The sequence below is a fragment of the Neovison vison genome, chromosome 7 (assembly GCF_020171115.1).
Source record: "Neovison vison isolate M4711 chromosome 7, ASM_NN_V1, whole genome shotgun sequence".
Taxonomy (NCBI): domain Eukaryota; kingdom Metazoa; phylum Chordata; class Mammalia; order Carnivora; family Mustelidae; genus Neogale; species Neogale vison.
In genome coordinates this window covers 52,399,051-52,419,166 of record NC_058097.1, presented here as the reverse complement: position 1 = coordinate 52,419,166, position 20,116 = coordinate 52,399,051, and the positions used below count along the sequence as shown (strand labels likewise).

General features: G+C 53.6%; 1 protein-coding gene across 1 annotated transcript in view; it reads right to left on the bottom strand.

Annotated features, from left to right (window-relative positions):
- Positions 1 to 9,430: 9,430 nt before the first annotated feature.
- The window catches only part of SLC8A2 (solute carrier family 8 member A2), a 28,260-nt gene continuing 17,574 nt past the window's right edge, over positions 9,431 to 20,116 (bottom strand). Inside the window, exons 5-10 of the mRNA XM_044257014.1 lie at positions 17,077 to 17,180; positions 16,907 to 16,924; positions 15,371 to 15,495; positions 14,963 to 15,062; positions 11,131 to 11,409; positions 9,431 to 9,888 (exon numbers count right to left, since the gene is read on the bottom strand). Coding sequence (XP_044112949.1) covers positions 9,512 to 9,888; positions 11,131 to 11,409; positions 14,963 to 15,062; positions 15,371 to 15,495; positions 16,907 to 16,924; positions 17,077 to 17,180 — 1,003 coding nt within the window. The 3' untranslated portion in view covers positions 9,431 to 9,511. The remainder of the gene's footprint in view (positions 9,889 to 11,130; positions 11,410 to 14,962; positions 15,063 to 15,370; positions 15,496 to 16,906; positions 16,925 to 17,076; positions 17,181 to 20,116) is intronic.

Below are 20,116 nucleotides of genomic sequence, written 5' to 3'. Positions count from 1 at the left end.
TTGGCTGACTCTAAGTAAAGTTGATAATCCTATGTAAAGTGGGTGGGTCTCACCCAATCAGTTGAAGGCCTTTAGAGTAAAAGACAGATGTCCCCTGGGAAGGCTGGAAATCTACTTCCAGACTGCCTTCCAGTTTGAGCTGCAACATCACCGCCTCCCTGGGTCTCCAGCCAGCTGGCCTGCCCTACACACTTTGAACTCTGCAGCTCTCATAGTTGCATGAGCTCATTCTTTAAAATAAATCTATCTAGGGGCCCCTGGGTGGCTCAGTCCTTAAGCGTCTGCCTTCCTCTCAGGTCATGATCCCAGGGTCCTGGGATCCATCCCTGCATTGGGCTCCCTGGGCCTGCCGCTCCCCGCTTGGGCTCTCTCTCTCTCTCTTCCTCTGCCCCTGCCCCTCTCATTAAAAAAAAAAAAAAAAAAAAAAAGGAAGAAAGGGGTTCAAGAGGTAGAGACACCGAGAAGATAGGGGACAAGAGGCAATGGTGAGTTAGCTCTAAAGACAGCATATTTATTACCTTTAACTTCCCGAAGCTGCCGTTACAAGTTACCACCAACTTAGGTTTATCCTCTCACAGCTGTGGAAGCCAGCGTTCCAAAACCAGTCACTGAGCCTACATCAAGGTGTTGGCAAGCGCTGCAAGCTCCAGGGAAGAATCCGTTCTTTGCTGCTTCCAGCTTCCGGGGGTTTGTGGTCCAGCTTCCGGGGGTTTGTGGTCCAGCTTCCGGCGGCCTGTGGTACAGCTTCCGGCGGCCTGTGGTCCAACTTCCGGGGGCTTGTGGTCCAGCTTCTGGTGGCCTGTAGTTCAGCTTCCGGGGGCTTGTGATCCAGCTTCCAGCGGCTTGTGGCCACGTGACGCTTGTCACGAAGGGCCAACATCCTCACATCTCTGTGCCTCATGCTCACACACCCGCCCCCCCCCCCCATTCTGTGTCTAGTATCCTCCCTCTGCTTCCTTCTTTTAAAGATGCCTAAGACCACATTTAGGGCTGTCCAGGATCATCCAGCGTGATCGGCCCATCTCAAGACCCTTTGTTTAATCCCACCTGCAAAATCCCACCTGAATGTCCTACAAGGTAACATTCAACAGGTCCTGTGGATGAGGGCATGGATATGTTCGGGGGAGCTAGTATTCAGCATGCCACGAATGGCTGCCAACAATTCTTCCCTGCCCTCTAGGCTCGCACTCCACCCATCAAAGAGGCAGTGTGGACTTCCCTGCCTTCTGAAATCCTGCAAATGGCTTGTGGTAGACGTGACCCAAGGCCCCGCAGCTTCTATAGAGGCTCCCTTGCAACCTGGTGGAGAAGTTGCTCCAACCAACTAGGGAGGAGGGGGCCGTGTGGAGAAGTAAAGTGGCCCAGCCCACAGGCAGCGCCCACTGCCAGCCACGAGGGAGGGCATCTCGCACATTCCAGCCCCAGCCGAGCTCCCGAATGAATACAGCCGTGTGATGACGTCGGCTAACGCGAGGTGGACCAGAAGAGCCAATGTCAATGCACAGAAATGTGAGAAATAATGCAGCGTTGTTTCAAGCCACCAAATTCCAAGTGGCTTCTTACTCCGCAATAGGTGACTGAGGAAACACACACACACACATACACACACACGCGCGCGCGCGCGCTCAGGTGGGGAGCCAACATTTGGGAACAGATAAACAGAGAGGGAGGGAAGATACAGATCAAGAAAGCAAAGCAGAGAGACAGAGACAAGAGAGGTGGAGAAGGCAAGGCTTAAAAGAGAACTTTGGAGACAGAGAGTGGGGAGAGACAACAGTGGAGAGACAAGAGGCAGAGAAATCATCAGGAGAGTCAGGGGCTTGAAGCCCCAGCCAGCTTTCAGCCCCCCCAGCCAGCACCAGCCATCAGCCCCATGAGTGCATTACCTGAGACACCAGCCCAGCAGGGCTGAGCCTTCAGATTGCCGGAGCCTCAGCAGACTTCTGACTGTGGTCACGGGACAGACCCCAAGCAAAAATGCCCCAGGTCAACCCATAGAGCCCTGGGAGCCAAACCACCCACAGGACTGTGGGAGAAGATACGGACCCGTCATTTTCAGCCATTAAGTCTTGGGGTGGTTTGCTCTGTGGCCACAGACATCCAGATCAGGGAGCTTGGAGGGTCAGGGACAGGTGTGGGTGAGGAGTGGGACACGGGGGAGTTGGGGGGGTCTTAGGTGGAAGATTTAATTGGGAGACACAGGCTAAGGACTTGGGGAATGGTTTGGGAAGATGAGGTTGGGGAAATAGGGGTTTCGAGTTTGGGGCCATTTGGAGGGTCTGGACTGGGTCTGGATGGGGACCTTGATCTCTGAACAGGTGATGCAAAGGGTCCGGGACCCTCTGGTGTTGATGTCGGTTTCATCCCACACCCCTACTCTGACGGCTTTGAGTTTCTCAGCATCCACGCCCACACTCTCTCAGACGTTTCTGCAGAAGACATTTTTCATTTTCCCTCAACATTCATTCTCCCAGTTTTCCTGAAACATCTTTGGAGATTTTAAGCAGGATGACTAAGGACAAAAATTACATTTTTTTTTTCCAGTTCCTCTCACAGCAAGACATGGCCACGTGAGTCAAGTCTGGCCACCGAGATGCGGAAGGAAGTGATAGGTATCATTCTTGGGTCATAGCCTTACAGGGAGTGGTGGATCCCAGACCGCTCCTCCTTGCCCCAGCCTTCTGGTTGGGCTGATACCACGGACATGAGCCCATCCTGAGCTAAACCAATGAGGGCCACACTCTGGCTATGCCAGAGAAACGAGACAAAAGAAACCTGATATTTTATTGCCCCAGTGAAATAGTTTTGCTATTCCAGATGCAACTGTCACACGAGAGTAAGATAAGCTCTTACCTTATTGAACCTATTATTTTTTTGGATCCCCATTATTCACATCTAAACCCACATCTACCTACTATCAGTGAAAATATTACCGGTTAGCCTTTACAAGGGCTTAATATATATGTCAGGCGCTGTTCCAATCTCTTTTCACTTTTACAGGTGAAGAAACAAGCCCAGAGAGGTTAAGTGACTTGGTCAAGGGGGTACAGCCAGTGAGTGGTAGAGCTGGGATTGGAACCCAGGTCCTCTTACTTGAGGACCAACGTATTTGAGTCTTTTAAGTCTTTAACTGACCTGAAAGTCCAGTGAATGCTACAGGCCCTCTCCTGGGAAAAGTCTCCCATACGTCCAGTTTGCACATGAGCTCAGAAAGTTCCTGAAAGCTGTCCACCGGTCTTAGTACATGTGGACTCCAGCTTGAGAATCCTCATGCAGTCTATTCCCTCAGCACCGGTCTGTGGTCTTGGATGCGCACAGTGGAAGCTGACTGACTGATTCCACAGAAGCCAAATGTATGTGTCAGCTTAGGTTGGGTGATACAGTAACAAACATCCCTGAAATCTCAGTTGAACGAAATAAAGACCTGACCTTCCCTTTCCCTTCCCTTCCTCCCTCCTTCCTTCCTTCCTCTTTCTTTTCTTTCCCTCTCTCTCTCTTCCTTCCTTCTTTTTTCTTTCTCTCTTTCTCTTCTCTTCCCTCCCTCCCTCCCTCCTTTTCTTTTCTTCTTTCTTTCTTTCTTTCTCTTCCCTCCCTTCCTTCCTTCCTTCCTTCGTTCCTAATCTCTATGTCCAACATGGAGCTCGAATCACAACTCCAACATCAAGAGTTGGCGTGCTCTAATGATTGAGCCAGCCAGGCCTCCCAGACTTATTTCTTGATCCAGCTACAAGCCCACAGCAAGTCGGGTACATAACACCTTCACTCTAGGACCCCAGGCTGTTAGAGCGGTCGCTACATACATTATAGCTCACCATGGCTCAAGCAAAAGAGACATGGTAGAGCACGTACCGGCATTGGAAGCTTCCACCCAGAAGGGCCTCCTGTCCCTCCTGCCTTCTTTCTTTAGCTGCGGCAAGTCACCTGGTCACTACTGAGTTCAAAGGCCTGGGAATGCACAGTCTTCCCACAGGGAAGGCAAAAAGAATTTAGCAAATGCTAATACAATTGACTATACGGAACTTAAGAAAAAAGGTATGAGGGGCTCCCAGAAGCACTGAGTGGCCTGGAGAGCTGGTCCTGAGGCTAAGGCTCCAGAAAAGAGCTCCAAACCATGCCAAGGACAGACCCAACAGGGAAACCACCTCTATGGCCATTAGCAGATCTGGGTCTTGGACGTCATCCCAGTTTGTCCTGCTGCAGGGTCCGGGACATAACCGCGCCTGCCCCCCAGCACAGATGCTGCCTGTGTGTCTGTGCCCCTTCTTGCAACTAGCAAGACAGAGGGGGCTGCTGCCACACCAGCCTCACCAGCTCCATGGACCCCCTACAGAGTCTCCTTTTGCCTGGCGCCCCTTTGGAGTTGAGGACTCCTGATGGCGAGTCTGGGGGTCCCCCCGAAGTCACGCTCTGAGTCCTAGCTGTGAAGGAGGCTGGGAAGGTGAGTTCTATGGCCCTTTCTGGTGGATACGAACTTCCCAGGCTGGAAATGTCCCCACGCATAGTGAACGCATTTAGGAGCCAGAAATACGAGAAGTTTCCACTGTGTGCTCACGTTACTGAGGTCCAGAGAGAGATGGGAGTTGGCACTAGGAGGCTTTGGCAAGCCTCTGTACTCATTTCCTGTTGCTCTTATAACCCATTACCTACAGCTCGGGGGCTCGAATGACACACACTACTTCTTACAGTTCTGGAGACCAGAGGTCCAATATCAAGGTGATGGACGCTCATTCTGGAGGCTCTAGGGGAGAAGCTGGTCCCTTGTCTTCTTCAGTTTCCAGAAGTGCCTGAGCCCTTCCCCAGGAACTCCAACCTCTGCTCCCCTGTCACAGGTCCTGCTGTTGGCCACCCCCTCCCCCTTTCGGAAGACCCTTGTGGTTGCACTTAGGGCCCATGCAGATAAGCCAGTGTCATGTTCGCCTCCTAAGATGTCGGCCTTGATCACATTGGTGACGTCCCTCTGGCTGAGGAAAGGAACCTATCCGCAGGTTCTGAGGGTGAACAAGAGGACCTGCTGGGGGGCTGTTATTCAGCCTACCACCATGTGGCTTCATGGAATGCATCCAAGTGTTCTGTCCTATGGACTCCTAGAGCCCTGGGGTGAGGTCAGGACACTCACTCTCGCACCTCCCCCCTGCCCAGCCTCGCCCCATGGGTGTGGGTCCATTTGCATGCCCATACCAGAGTCACAGCTCTTGTGGGGGTAGCCCTCTCCATGTGGCCATCCTTTCCAGCTTCTGGAAGTCACTGTCCCCACACCTTGTCCCTCAGGCTTGGGGCGTTACTAGCTCTCAGCTCTGCCAGCCCCAGAGGCCTGCATCTACCTTTGTCCATTTCCCTACACCCTGATGGCTTAGAGCGTCCCCAGTCTCCCAGTTCCCTGCCACCTGTGTCCTGCTAGAGTCCTTCCACTCACAGGTCCCAACCTGACCGCCCCCTCTTGCACCCTGTTTGGCATATGTCCCCCACTGCCCTGCGAGCTGGGCGAGAGCAGGTCCCAGGGATATTGTGGTCACCACAGTAGCCCCAGCAGAGGGCCAGGCACAGAGCAGACATGTACTGGATATACGGGATTAAAGAATCTGGGGGCTAGAGGGAGAGGAAGGGATAGTCCCCATTTTGTCTCCCCAGGGTTTGGGTTTTTAGGAACCAAGTCTCAGGTGGCAAAGCAGGTGTATATGGAGTCTGCATTTCTCTGCCCTTCTGGGGATGTTCTAGGATAGCCATCCTGGTGCGTGCCATTGGGGAGGGGAGAGAGAGAGGAGGTGGAGAGAGAGAGAGAATATAAATTATAAAAGTGGGCAAGCTGGAAATATCTAGAAAGTATAACCTTTCCATCTGTTGCGCTCTATGTGCTTGGTGCTATCCTAAGATATATATATATATATATAATTCAATAGAACCCTGCGCCACTAGTCCCCATCATTATTGTTCCTGTCCCCATTTTCCAGATGAGGGAACTGAGGCACGAAGAAAGGAAATCATTGTGCTATTGCTTCCTGCCATGACAAGTAACTGAAATCACTCCCCAGCTGACTCTCTTGGAACTCCTAGCATGGGGGAAGAATAGTGACTTTGCGATGGGACGGACCTTGTCTCATCCACGTCCCAAGCTCTGGATATGCTTTCTGGAAAGCTGAGATCTTACTCATCGTCCCCAGCCCAGGCTCACCCATTTCCTTGCCTCTACCCCACTGTCTTTGTTCAGCCTGCTAAGACAGAGGTATCCTTGTCCCATCTGGTGCTCTGGCCCTCATCCTCTTCCATCCCCGCCTTCCAAGCTATGAGACTTTGGGTGAGTTGCTTCCCCTCTCTGAGCCTGTTTCCACACCTGTAGAAGGGGAGTGATCCCTAGGAGGGGACTGCATGTTTTCCCTCCACTTGGCCGCCTTCCGCTCCCTCCTCTCTCTAGACCAGCCTGACTCCTCCCCCACATCCTTCTCCAAATTGCTCTTGTCCCTTCCTGCTGCTCACCTTCCTCCACCTTTCAGCCCCGTCAACCGCACCCTCATTCTGGAAACTCTTATCTGGGCTTCAGGTGTCTTAGTCTCCTGGTTTCCCACTTACCTTTCTGGCATGTTCTCCTCCATCTGCAGGTATCCCATGTTCCTTGTGCCCCACCCCCTCCGTGGCTTGGTGATAAGGCATTGCCAGCAGATCCCCAAATCTCTGTCCCAGATGTCCCCTGGATGTCCCCCCTCCCTGACATCTCTCTGGATGTCCCCGAGGCATCACCCTTAGCATGTACTCACCTGAATCCGGCATGTTCTCCAAACCTGGCGCCCCTAGTTATCCCCACCTTCATTCGCCAAACCCCGGAGAGACCTCACTGCTTCTGCAAGATAGTCTCCACACTGACTCCCTCCCTGTCTCCACCCTCCACCGATCTCCCAGGGGGAGGCTGATCTATATGCACCAAATATTAACCCCTGGCTTCAGGTTGAGTTCAGCCAATGGGAGGCGCCAGCAGGAGCCTGGTGGGTGGGAGGAGAGCCAGGTGGTGTTCACTCTCCAGGCCCCTTCTCTCTTCAGTGTGGGACGTGGGTGCCTACACTCCTGGCCTTCACTAAACCTACAGCTTCAAGGCTCAACAGCTTCAGGTACTGCCACCTTCAAGCCCGGGGTGGTTACTGCTCCCTCTACTGCTGGCCCCCGGGTATTGCGCCTTTCCCCAGGCTTGTTTCCCTTGACCTTGCCCGCCCCTTAATCCCTTAACAGCTTTTCCTTAAACTTCCCCCGGCTACTTCATTTGCGCCCACAACTTTCCTGCCAGGGCCCTGCCTGCAGGCTCTCCCTGAACCCCCTCATCCAGCCTGATCCATTATCTTCTAAACCGTCCCCTCACACCTCCATCTCCCTACTCCAGAAGGAAAGTTTGAAAATGTAAATCAGACATCAACTGCCTGCCCCCTCTTTAACACCTTTCCTAAGCTCCCCTTCGCTTTTGGGATAAATTCCAAGCTCCTTAGAGTGGCGATAAGGTCTCCTGAGATCCCTCCACTCCCCGCCCCCGTGCACCCATTCCCCATTCATGCTAACCACTGGCAGGTATGAAAAAGCCAGTAACTCACAAGTCTGTACACCTTTACATAGGCTGTGCCCTTTTCCACACGTGCGCACACACGCACACCCACGCCCCTTCTCCTATTTCAGGATTCTGAGAAAAGTCACTTGCTTTATTCAGGAAACTCCCATCAACCCCAGCTCCTCTTATCAGACAAATCTGGGTCCTCTTTTGTGCTCCCAGGATGGCCAGTGAAGAGGAATAGTTTGTGGCTGGTGGGATGGGGTCGTGGCTAGGAAAGCTCCTGAGTGAGGCGTGGGGGCGTGGCTAGGGAGTACCGGCAGGCCAGCGGGGGCGTGGCTAAAAGCTCCCGGGCGCGGCGTAGGGGCGTGACTAGGGAAAACTGGGTGGTGAAGGGGGGGTGTCGATACGGAAAGCAAGTGTGGACTTTCAGTATGGCTGGTGCATGTGGGTGTCCTTTCAGAGAACGCGGGGCATGGAAAAACCCAGAGTACCTGGTCTGTTCCACAGTTGCCCAAGTCTCAGCCAGAGACCTCATTAGCTCCCTCCTCTAGAATCCCAACTTCTCACGGGAAGGCTGTTTTTCAGGCAGAATTTCAAATTTTTATGGCAACTTTTACAGAAATCACAGAGAAGAGACAGCGACTGGTGCTGATGAGCTAGGAGTAGAGAAAAGGGAGTGGGTAACAGGTCTGGGATGTTGGGGTGATGCGCAATAGGACGACAGAACGCTAAAAACCTGTGGGAAGCAGGGTGTTACGGGAGTTGCAGGGTGATCCTCAGGGTCCCAAGCAGTGGGCAGCACATCGCACACCCCAAGTGTGTCCTTTGGGCAGGAAACAATAATAAGAAAATACAGATGGCCTACCAACAGATAGGTGGCCTCCAAAGTTAAAAATGCCCACCCAGACCCCCTGGCCCCAGTCCCACCCTCCCACCCACCCCTGCTCCCCATCAGGCAGAGATGTGGCAGCATTTGCTGGCTTGTAGCATTGGTCCTCTGGGACCCTCGGTCTCCTCTTCGAGGGTCCTGCCTGGATTGGCTGGCACTGAGGGCAAAATGAGCCTTCTAGATTGTCAGGGGAGATGGCTGGACTCCCTTTGATTCCTGGCCTCTTCCCCAAAGCCAATTCTCATGGCTGGGGGAGTCTGCTGCCCTCACAAAAGGAAAGTCTGTCACCCCCTTTCCCCAAGACATGCACCCTCCCTCGTCCCCCCTCCCCCAAACACACTATATATACACACAGGCCCCCTCCCCTCCTTCCAAGGTGTGGCTGGGCTCTCAGAGGTAGTGGAGGCGAGGGGGGGCGCTGGAGTGTGAGAAGTTGCAGTTTCAATTGTGCCTCCTCCAGCTCTGAAACCCCAAACTTCTCCCCTCCCTTCTCCAAGCCTCGAGAATTAGTGTCCTCCCAAGGGCCTGAGTGGAGAAATCAGGGAAGGTGTGGCCCCCTTATGCACGCACCTACCTGTTCCTCCGCCCCATCCCCGAGGGGCTGAACAGAGCTCCCTGAGGGTTGGGGAGAAGGGCCGAGATCGGGGACATCCTGGGATGTATCAGCCTCCTTCAAATGTCCCCCTGGGGGGGGCTGGGTTCTGAGGCCCTAGGGCACAGGGTGGTAGTGATGGGGGGGTTCACTAGGGGACGGGGGTCGTAAGGGATAGGGAAAGCCTTAGTGTCTAGGGAGACCGATGGTAGATTCTCCAGAAGGTCATTGGGTAGGGAGCGGTTCTCTGGGGCCAGGCCTCAAGGTGGCACTGTGCCCAGGGGTGTGAACAAGTGACTATCAGGGATGGGTCGCAGTTGCGGGTCCCTCCGGGTGACTCCTGAAGGGAGAAGGAGGGTGTTAGTGGGGACAGAGGAAGGGGATACTAGTTCCCAGGAGGAAGGAAGGCTGAGTCCCAGGAAAGGAGGCTGAGTCTCTGGAGCGCGAAGGAGACGCGGGTCCGGAGCAGGGGCAGCCGAGTCTCTAGGGTGGGGCGGGGGATACCCTAGAAGCCCCGGATGTGGCAGTAAGCCTCGAGGCTGGCAAAGAGGATGTAAAGGAACCAGAGGCCCAGGAAGAGCGCGGTGGTGGCGAGCTTGGGGCCGCGCGGGCCACCCAGCTCGCCCCCAATGTGCGGCCGGCGGCGGTACAGCAGCACGGCGATGCCCACGAAGGCGAAGACGGTGAAGAGCGTGACGGAGAAGGCCAGCGTGCCAGTGCGCACCTCGAACGGGCGGCCCTGCACCGCCCAGTACACAGCGGCCACCGACCAGGCCACCCCCAGGCCCAGGAACACGTTCACGGCGTTGGAGCCGGTCACGTTGCCGATGGACGCGTCCGCGCACTGATCCTGCAGCGCCGCCACCTTGCTGGCGAACGTGTCTGTGGGGGGCAGAGACACAGCTGTCAGTGGGGCTTGGCTGGTCCCCGCCGCCTGCTTTCCCTAAGACCCGATGCCATCCCTGTGCCCCGAGGAGCCAGATCGCGCTGTGGGCCCTACCCGCCTCCCATGGCTGCAGCTCAGCCCCTGCGACCTTGACACCCCCACCCAGGAGGCCAAGTGGGTCACCTTCCCTACACTTGCTCTCCGCAGAAGCAGCTGCCTGCTTTCTAAGGAACTCGCTGCCTGCTTTAGAGGGTCCTTGTCTTTATTCAGTGGTATCCGCTACCTACATTCCATGCCATCCGCTGCCTGCTTTCTATGGACTCACTGTCTGATTTGGGCGGAGGGGACCCCCCTCTCTGCATTCTATGGGGCCTGCTGCGTACTTTCAATGGGATTCGCTGCTTTCCATAGGAACCACTCTCCGCATCGCATGAATCCACTGCCTACTTTCTGTTGGCCCAATCATCCCACTGCCACCAGGCTGGACAAAATAAGTGTCAGGTTCCATCCACACGCGATGCTGTCGCTGTCAACCCTCCCACCCCGACCCCGGGGGGAATGCGGGCGTCGGAGAACCATTCACTGTAGTCTGCGGGACCCGCCACCTGCTTTCTAGGCCTACAGCGCCACCACCTGACGAGAGCACATACCCACGTGGGCAAAAAAATAAAGGAGTCCGGCTCCCCACATCTGGTCTTCCCACTCTTGTAAGAATTTCTGTCTGGGCCACCTAGTTTCTAAGAGACCCTCCCTCAGGTTTATTTGGGAAGAGGGGCTCATGGCCATTGTGTTTCCATGGGACACACACTACAGTCTTTGAGGCCCCACTGTCTTATTTCCATGGCACCCCTGCCTCCAACGTCTGGTTGTGACTCTGCCCTCTCATCTTAGTTAAAGCTTTGAGACTCATTGGCCTCGTTCCTGTCATGCCCACCAATATGGTTGGATGGAATCTTCCACGTGGTTTCTCCAGGGGAAGGTAATTAACATTTTGTTTCTGTGGTACCCACTGAGTGGTACCTATGAAGTCCCCACCTTATTTCTGTGGGACCCCTCTCCTATCTTTCCCTACAGTGCCCCACCTCCTCCTTTCTATCATATCTCTGTGGGGCTCACCATATGGGTTCCGTGTGATGGGTTCCATCCCACCCCCTGATATCTGCAGAACCTTTCTTTTAGGTTCTACTGTCTGACGTCTCTGAGACTCTCCCCGGACACGCAGTTTCCCAGGGGGTTACCGGGGATGGAGGTGCCCAGGGCCACGAAGACTACAGCGTTGACAGAGTCCTTGAGGCCAACGGTGCAGCCAAAGTGGGAGGCCAGGTCCCCGATGAGCGCAGTGAGCAGGCCGATGACCAGGATGCAGACACCGAAGCAGGCCCAACCGTGGCAGTACTCAGTGGGAGGCACACAGGCAAATAGCACCTTCCAGAACACCGTCAGGAAGTGCATGACGTAGTCAAAGCAGGAAGGCAGCCGTTCCTCCCGGGACCCGTCCTCCTCCTCCTCCTCGTCCCCTGTGGGCACACGACCCAGCTGGGGCACACACCCATGCCTCCTTCTTTCTCACCTGCAGACCCCTCCCATTTGGGGCAATTTCTAGGCAGTGAATTCCATGAAACTAAGCACTTTCACAGAATCCCTTGCAGCTAGAATACACGGGCCCAGAAAAAAAAAATACTCACTTTTCCAGAATCCCTTGAAGCTAGTGGCTGTGCGCCAGACTAAAAATATGAGGTTTGCTAGGATCCCTTGCTGCTAGAGGTGGCCACATCCCTAGCTAAAAAAAGAGTCTTTTTCTCAGAAGGCTTTTCAGCTACCATTTACAGACAGGCATTTCTGTAGCTACAAATAATGACTTCCTCTGATTCACTGCATTTAACCATAGCCGCATACTCAGCTAATGGTACTTGCTGTCCCAGAATCCTTTGCAGCTAGAGCATGCCAGACACCCAGCTAACATTATTCATGTTCCCAGAATCCACTCAGCTAGCAACAGCTGGGTCCTCAGATAAAATACTCACTTTCCCAGAACTCCTTGCAGCTAGTGGCAGTCCTGTCCTCAGCTGAATACTTGCTTTCCCACCATCCCTTGCAGCAGGGGCCATATGACCCAGTCTGGCAATGAGACCTAAACAGAGGGTTTCTGGAAGGCTCCAGCTTTCCTGACACGGGGACAGTGTTATGGATCTGTTTGGCTGAGCCTCGTCCAGGATGCCTCACTCACTGTTACAGTTGTGTGTGTCACGCACTGTGATGGAATTTCACCTGCTTTCGATTTGTAACAGGGAAGCACAGATGCTATGTTTTGTCTACTTTGCCCTAAACTGAGAAGCATAAAACCATGAATGAGCAGTAGTGAGCGACTCGAGTGGCCAAGCACTACAGATGGAAGGATGCTGATAAAGAACAGTGTAACCCTCCTTGCTTCCCTGCTTCCGCTTTCTGCCTGCCTGGAATGTGAACTTGACACCTGGAGGTGTGGCAGCCATCTTGCAACCATGAGGGCAAACCGCTGAAAGTGGGAGAGAAAAATAAAGAAGGAGCCTGGGCATTTAAGGATGTTACTGATCTGCCAACTCTTTATCGCCTCCTCCAGATTTCTTTGTTCTGTGAGAAAAAGAAACTCTAGCGTGCACAAGCCACCGTGGTTGAGTTTTCTGGTGTTTGCAGCTGAATGCATTTCTAATTGGCTACAGTGAGAAGTGGCCAAAGTTAGAGTGGGGAGAACACACTCTTGGGAGGGAAGGGGCTGCTGTCATTACATCTCTTGGGGGCTTTTCCTGCCCTGCTTCATATCCTGCCTTGGTTTCCTACTGCCCTTATACCCAGGCCCACACTCCTGCGCTTGGCATCCGAGAATGTGCAGGTTCTGCTTACTTCTCTGGTCTTTCCCATCTTCTTCAGCCTTTCTCATGGAGGGAGCCTCGTGGTTATGTCTGTGGCTCTGGGGTTACCTCTCTGGTGTCAAACCCTGAAGCTGCTGTGTGATCTTGAATCAGGGTTCTAACCTCTCTGAGCCTCCGGAGGAGGGCCCCAGAAAGAACTCTGTGTGCAGCCTGGCCCACCTCCAATGTGATGGTTAATGTTGGAAGCCCCTTCTAGTGCCTGGGGAGAGTCACAGATGCTGCAAACCAAGGCTGCCCTGCAAAGAGCTTACAGTTCAGGCAGGGACAGAAAGGATGTAAGACAGAAGCACCTCTATGTGCCAGACGGAACACGATTCATCCTTCAAGGAGGTGAGAACCGCCCTTCTCCACAGAGCCTCAAGGATCAAAAGGCATTTGTTGAACAAAGTGTAAAATGATCAAACACCGAGCCAGATACTTGGGAAACATCGGTTAAATGAGGTCATACAGGAAATGGACTTCCCAGCTGCCTGGCACTCCACGGTCCCCGTCATTGCTGTCACCATCAGGATGATTACTTATTACTGGTCTGGTTTCCCCTTCCCCCCACTCTTTCCTCCGATCTCATCTGTTGCTTTCTACAGACCCACTGGGTGACTCACGTTGGCTCTCCGTGACCACCATCTCACGCCTTCTCCTCTTCACTGAGCCCGAAGGGAGGGCTGCGACTCCCAGCTTTCTTGGATGGGAGGTTCAGTTCCTCAACACATTGTCACGCCCCACCCCAGCCTCTCCTTCCTTCCACAGACTCCGGAGCTTCCCCCACCGAAAATGCTCTGTGGGCCCCCATGCACTGAAATGACACCCAAGCTCCCTATTGTGGCCCGTGAGGACCTGCATAGTCCGGACTCTGCCCACCGCCAGCCTCATCCCTTGCTGCTTCTTTGTGCCTGAAACTAGTCATCCCACTTTCCCCCGCAAACTGTGCCATGACCTGGCTGACTTCCAGACTCTCGGTTTTCCTCTGCCTAGAACACCTCCCTGTCTCCTCCCTCCTCCTGGATAACTCCTATTCCAATTTGAAGACTCAGCTCAGAAGCCTCCTCCTGCAGGGAGCCCTCCCTGACCTTCAGGCTGGGTCAGCACCCTATCTGGGCTCCCACAGCCACATCGGATCCCCTGTCCCAGCCCTGCCCACTCTGGGTTGTCACTGTCTCCCCTGCTGGACCGTGAGCTCTGTGAGAACAAGGCCCAAACTGTCATGGTTATCTCTTTGTCCCCAGCACTGTCCTACACAGGGCTGAGTCCGGAAGATCCCTCTGAAACAGATACTGAAAGAACGTGGCTTCAGAGAGAGACACCACTTCGATTCTATTAGGCCTCTGAGCTGGTGTCTGTAGCTCTGCTACCTGTTACTTTTCCATCCCCGAAGTCTGGTTTCTTTTGATGCCACCGAACAACCACAATTCCTGGTGTATTTTCAATTCCTACCAGTTAGGCCTCCCTGAAGGAAATCTGAGGTTGTATAAGGGACAGAAGCCTTGAGCTTCACATCAGCTCTTTCTGAATTCCTTGTGGGACTTCAGGCCAGTCCCTCCTCTGCCTCTGGACCTCAGTTTCCCCAATACCTATCACAAAGGGCCAGTGTGGGTCTCCAGGATTGTCTGTGAATCCAAGTGTCATGGTGTCTCTGGCCACACGGGGGCAGTGTGGGCCCACCCGAGACCTAAGGAGGGAAACCAGCGCAGGTGGGAGAGAGCTGGGTGCCCTGGTGACCATCTCCATGGCAACAGAGGAATCCAGGCTGTCCGGGGAGGCCAAGACTTGTAACCTGGTCCCACCCTGGGGCTGTCTGATGAGAAAGCCCTGCCAGACGGCTCCTGGCTGAAGCTCACCCCCTCCACCCCTCCTGAGGTCTTTCTCTGCATGTCTCTCCGTCTCTCTGTCTCTGGCCTTCTGCAGTTTAGGCACTTCGCTCTACATCTCTCATGCTCTCTCCACGTCTCTGTCTTTCTCCGTGGTTCTCTGTGCATCTCTCTTTGTGTGTCCGTCTCTCCTGTTTGTATCCATTCCTTATCTTTTCCTCTGTCTTTCCCTATCTCTTTCTTGTTTTTTCTCTTCTCTATCGTGTTGTCCTTCTCATCCCTCTTTCTGTTTCCCTCCCCGTTCCCCTGTCTCTTCATCCCTCTCTCCCTCTCCTTTTTCCTCCCTTCCCACTTACCTGCGCTCACCGTAACGGCCTCTAAAAACTGTTCCCTCCAGGAATGGGTCCCAATCACCAAAGCCAAGTTGGTTTTTTTGATGAGTTTATCCACTGTGTTCTGAGGATGAAAGGATGGGGAAGAGATCATTGCCCATGGCCACCTCAGGGCACCCCGAGGCTTCCTGCGGAACACTGGGGTTGAGGCTCACAGCCCATGTTCAGGGGTCCCCAACCCCCCACAGCCCGGTTCATAGCAAGAAGGGGAAAGGGAGTGTTGCTGTCCATGGTGCTAGCAGAAGGATGGGAGGATGGTCTTGGACCCCTGGCCACCCCTCCCTTGGGTTGGCCTCCCCAACCCAATAGTTGATTCCTCCTGGACCCTCCCCAAGGAAATGACTCGAGGAAGCTGGGGCCCCAGAAAGTCACCTTAAAGTCATATGACTCCTCAATGATGACCTCCAGACGGCAGTTTTCCCCAAGAACTGGCTTGCCCATCTCCGCTATCCTCCGAGCCTCTTCTTCCTCGGCTGTCAACTTCCTGTCTCCATCTCCTGCAGCATGAAGGTTGGGAGTTAGATTCCAGGGAGGCCCACCTCACTGGGCCCATGATGCCCTTGCTACCTGTTCCCACTGAGAAAGAAAACTCTGTCTGCTGTCCTCTGGGAAGCCTCCCTGGTGGTACACCCCCAGCCTGCCCCAGTGTCCATCTGAACACTATCTTCCCCAGCCTAAGACTCAGTTGGTCCATGAAGTTCAGGTGGTGGGCTCTGAGCTTCATATGGAAGAAGCTGTGTGACTTTGGGCAATGCCTTGGACTCTCTGTGCCTCAGTGTTCATTCATATCCGTAAAACAGGCACAAAGACAGTAGCTACCTCATGGGTGCTTGTGATGGTTAAAGAAGTTTATTCATGTGCGGTGCTTAACACAGTGCCTGCTACACAATAAATAATACCAAAGGGTATTTCCTTTGTTAAAATCACCACTGTCATCATTATCATCACCACCCAAGCTCTGAAAAACATCCTTGAGTGTGTCTGAGATGATGAGGAAAGAAGGGATTCCCAATTTTGGTATAGATCTTGGACCCAGACCCAGCCGCAGCTCATCTCCCCAAAGCATGTTGGTCCTTTGGTCCAAGCCCAGTACCAACTTAACCCTAATTCTCAGTGGAAAGTCACCTCCACCAGGAACACTCTCAGAAAACTCTGCCAGCAATGACTTTTACTGTGTTAAGCTGCTGGGATGAAGTTCCTACTACTTACCCTAAAACGATCTTTAGTCTGACCTGAGTCCTAACCCCAAACCCTAATTCTGATCTCAGCTCCAAAACTGCTCTGTCCCTTATCTTCAACCCACTGCTTCCACCCCCACCCCAATCTCTGACTCTGGCCACAGTGTGAACTGTAAGTCCCCCAAAGTCACCTTAAACCCCCACTTAGGCTTTGACCTAAATCTGACCCCAATTCTAATCTGACCCCACCATAAACCCAGATGGGATCCTGCCTTACCATTCTTCCAACCTTAACTACAAACAAAACACGATCTTGGGGCACCTGGTGGCTCAGTCGGTTGAGTGTCTGACTCTTGATTTCAGCTCAGGTAATGATCTCAGGGTCATGAGATCAAGTCCCACACTGAGCTCTGCACTGGGCATGGAGCCTGCCCAAGATTCTCTCTCACCCTTTCCCTCTGACCCTCCCTACCAACATATACTCTCTCTCCCTCAAAAACAAAACATGATCTTGGCCTCCAAACCCCCCATTGTAACTCCAAATTCAAAAGGTCTTACCAACTCTGAGGTCAGTTCCAACTCTCACCCAGCCCTGAATCTGCCCTTATCTCACTTCTAACTTGCCTCAAATGCGACCTGGAGGAGTAGCCTCCAGGTACTGGAACCCTCCTCTGAGACCTCCCTCCTGTGTCTCCCCGCCCCCAGTCAAAGCTCAGAGGTAACCACTCACCTTGATTGAGCAGCAGAGCTGGGGAGAGAGAGAGGACAGAGAGAAGGTGAGATTGCTTCCCTGGGAAGCTCAGATCCATGGTCCTGAAGGAGTACCCGCTAATGGAGCCTCCAAGGGTCCTCCCACCCTGAACCCCTTACCTCTCCCACAGCCCACCCATCACCCCTCACCTGAAATCCCTCGCTTAAGCCACTGCGGCTGGCCCAGCTCGATGAAGAAATTATCCTTTTTCTCATATTCCTCATCATCGACTATCTTTACCTGAAGAGTTTTCCTGGGGGTGGGGAGGAAGAACACCCAGCATAAGCCCCCTCCCCAAGTTCCCAGATAACTCACCCACTGGCCCATTTTTTGAGCAGCCCTCCATCCCAGGGCCCCTAAACATCTGCCCCCACAGGAAGGTTCTCTATTATTCCTGCTTGCAGAAACAAGCCTGGAAACAACTAAGGAAGCTGACATTTATTAAATAGCAACCTGAAGGATCCTGGTAAAACCAAAGTTAGAGTAGGTCCTTCCTCTGCTCAAAATGTTCACATGGCTCCTCTCTCAGCCAAAATAAAAACCAAAGTCCTTACAGTGGCCCACAAGGCCCCATGCAATGTGGCTCTTCCTGGCCCCCTGCCCCACACCCCCTTGCTCACCCACTCCAGCTACATTGGCCTCCTCACTGTTCTTTGAATATGCCAGGCCTGCTTGTGCCTCAGGGCCTTTGCAGTGACTGTTCTGGCCACCCAGAACACTCTTCCCTGGGCTCATTCTCTCAGTTTCTCTGGATCTCTGTTAAAATTAATTTCTCATTGAAGCTCCCTCCCACCACCTTCTTTAATTTTTAAATCCAGCCCTGCCCAGACCCCAGCACACCGGCCCCCTTACTCTGCTCTGTGTCCTCTTTGTTCTGTACCACCTTCTAACAAACCACCTAATGTGTGTTTTTTTGTTTGTTTGTTTATGGTTTGCCATTTGCTTCTTCACATTAAGATGTAAGTTCCACCGGGGCAGTGACCCTTGTTCCTTTACATTCTTTTCTGTATCTCTAATACCTAGAACAGTGCCTGGCACATAGTGTGTCTTCCAGAAACATTTGTTAACTCTAATCCTTTGGCTCAGGAGACACGCTGCTTCCTGCCCTCTGTCCTGACCACTTCTGAGGGTTAACTGAGTGCTAACTGATTTTCTCAGCATCCCCGCTGCTATGGTAACCCAGGGGGTGACTAGGGAGAAACAGCCAGAAGTTATTTGTGCCCCCCAGGCACATAAACCACCCCCTCCCTCACAAAGACCCTCTAACCCCAGAAGGCCCACAGCCCTGCCACTAACAGCTCTTTCAGCTGTAGGAACCTCGAGGCCCGGCCCCAGAACCCAGAAACACAAACACCCAGCCCACACAGTCACCCGGCAGAGGAAGCTCAGCCAATCACACCGCCCACACCCACACACCATCGCACCCCGCAGCCATTCCCTATGCAGTGGCAAAATCGCACAGACCAGATGCCTGTTAGCACAACACCCCCACCACAGCCTCGCGACTTCGCCAACCTGCAGAGCCCCGCTGTGGTACCATGTAGACTCTCCTTCCTTATATCTCCCTCATTCTGCCTCTTGGTGTCTGTTTATTTTTATTCCCTTCAGTCTCTCTCTTTCTCCATCTCTGACCCTCTCTGTCTCGGGCTCCCCCCCAGCTCTCTGCCTTTCTTTATCTGTGTTCTTTTCTCCCCATCTCTGTCTCTCTGCGTCCATAGGATGGAATTGCCAAAGTCAATACAACTCAAGCAAGGGGCTCTCAATCATACAGTCTCTCAGTGGACCCATCTCAACAAACGGAGGCACAGGACACAGCGACACCCATGCCGAGACAGATGCACACAAGACAGTCATGTGGGGACGTATGCCCACCTCCACCCTCATCCCCTCCTGGTCACAGGATATTTTAAATTTTCTGTGGGTGAAAATGGCCGCCCCCAACCTCAGGAGCGGGTGGGAGCTGTCCAAGGTGCTGGAACGCCGTGGCAAGAAGCAGGGTCTCTGGAGACATTCTCCTCACACACTGTGACATGCAGACAGCTGCCGACCCAGTGGCACGCTGACAGACAGGGTGATACACACACACACACCTCCGACACTCACACTCTCACAGACACGACGTGATCCGCTGACATGCGGTGACTGACACGCAGTGACACGTGTGCCAATGGGCGCCCTGACAGGCGTGCCCTCAGGGGACCCAGGGAGGGGAAACCCAGCTGGCAGGGGACAGCAAGAGGGACTCGAGCTAGACAAAGGCTGGACTTCCTGAGATCAAAGGAGGCAGCCTTCCTCCCCAGTCTGTCACTCTGTCACCCTCATGCCTGCCTCCCGTTTCCTGGAAACCCCGCTCTCCCACCCTCTGCAGCCACTGATCTCAAACCAGGCTTCTTTGTATCCTGTCTCTTGTGCTTCTCTCTGACCCAAACTCTTTTCTCTCTGTCGCATCAAGAGGACCTCTCCTTCCCTGAGTCCCACTGAATTTCTCTCAGGAAGAAGGTCTCTCTTTCTTCCCCACATCTCACTTCCCTTCAGGCTTCCTGGATTGTAGCCTCTCAATCTCCCTGGCGCCCTCTCTCCCCAAATTTTTCAGTTTCCTTCTTCCTTTGTATCAAAGTTTCTGTCTTCCTCTCTCTAATTCTGTCTCTGTCTCTCCAGCTCTATCTCTCATCTTCTCTGTCTCTGTCTCTCTCTCCCATTCTCTCCCCACCACCCCGTCTTTGGGCGGCTCTCCTCCACCTCGGTGTTGATCCTGCCTGGGGCCGCCCCTCCAGCCCGGCTGCTTCCAAGCACCTCTAATTAGCGCCTGCCGGTGAGAGGAAGGATGTGTTTCCCTAATCGCTAATTAGCCTCCTGTTCTCTGTCATCTGAAGCCACAGCTGGAAGCTTGGGCGGGGGCGTGGGTGGGGGCGGGAGCAGAGGGCGTCCCAGCCTGGGGAAGCCGTGTGGGGGAGGAGAGGGCCTGTGGGGTCGCAGCAGCAGGAGGGAAACAGGTTAGACTACAGGAAGGACCAGAATGAGCAGAAAGACACCTTTCCCCATTGCCTCTGCCTCTTGAATGTGATAGATAGGGTCTGGGATGGTGCCCTCAGCCAAGTTCTCAGCTCAAGCCAGAAACAGAAGAGATGGAAAGGTACGGAGAGTCCGTAACTGAAACATAACCCGAGTCAGAGAGCTAGACACTGAAGA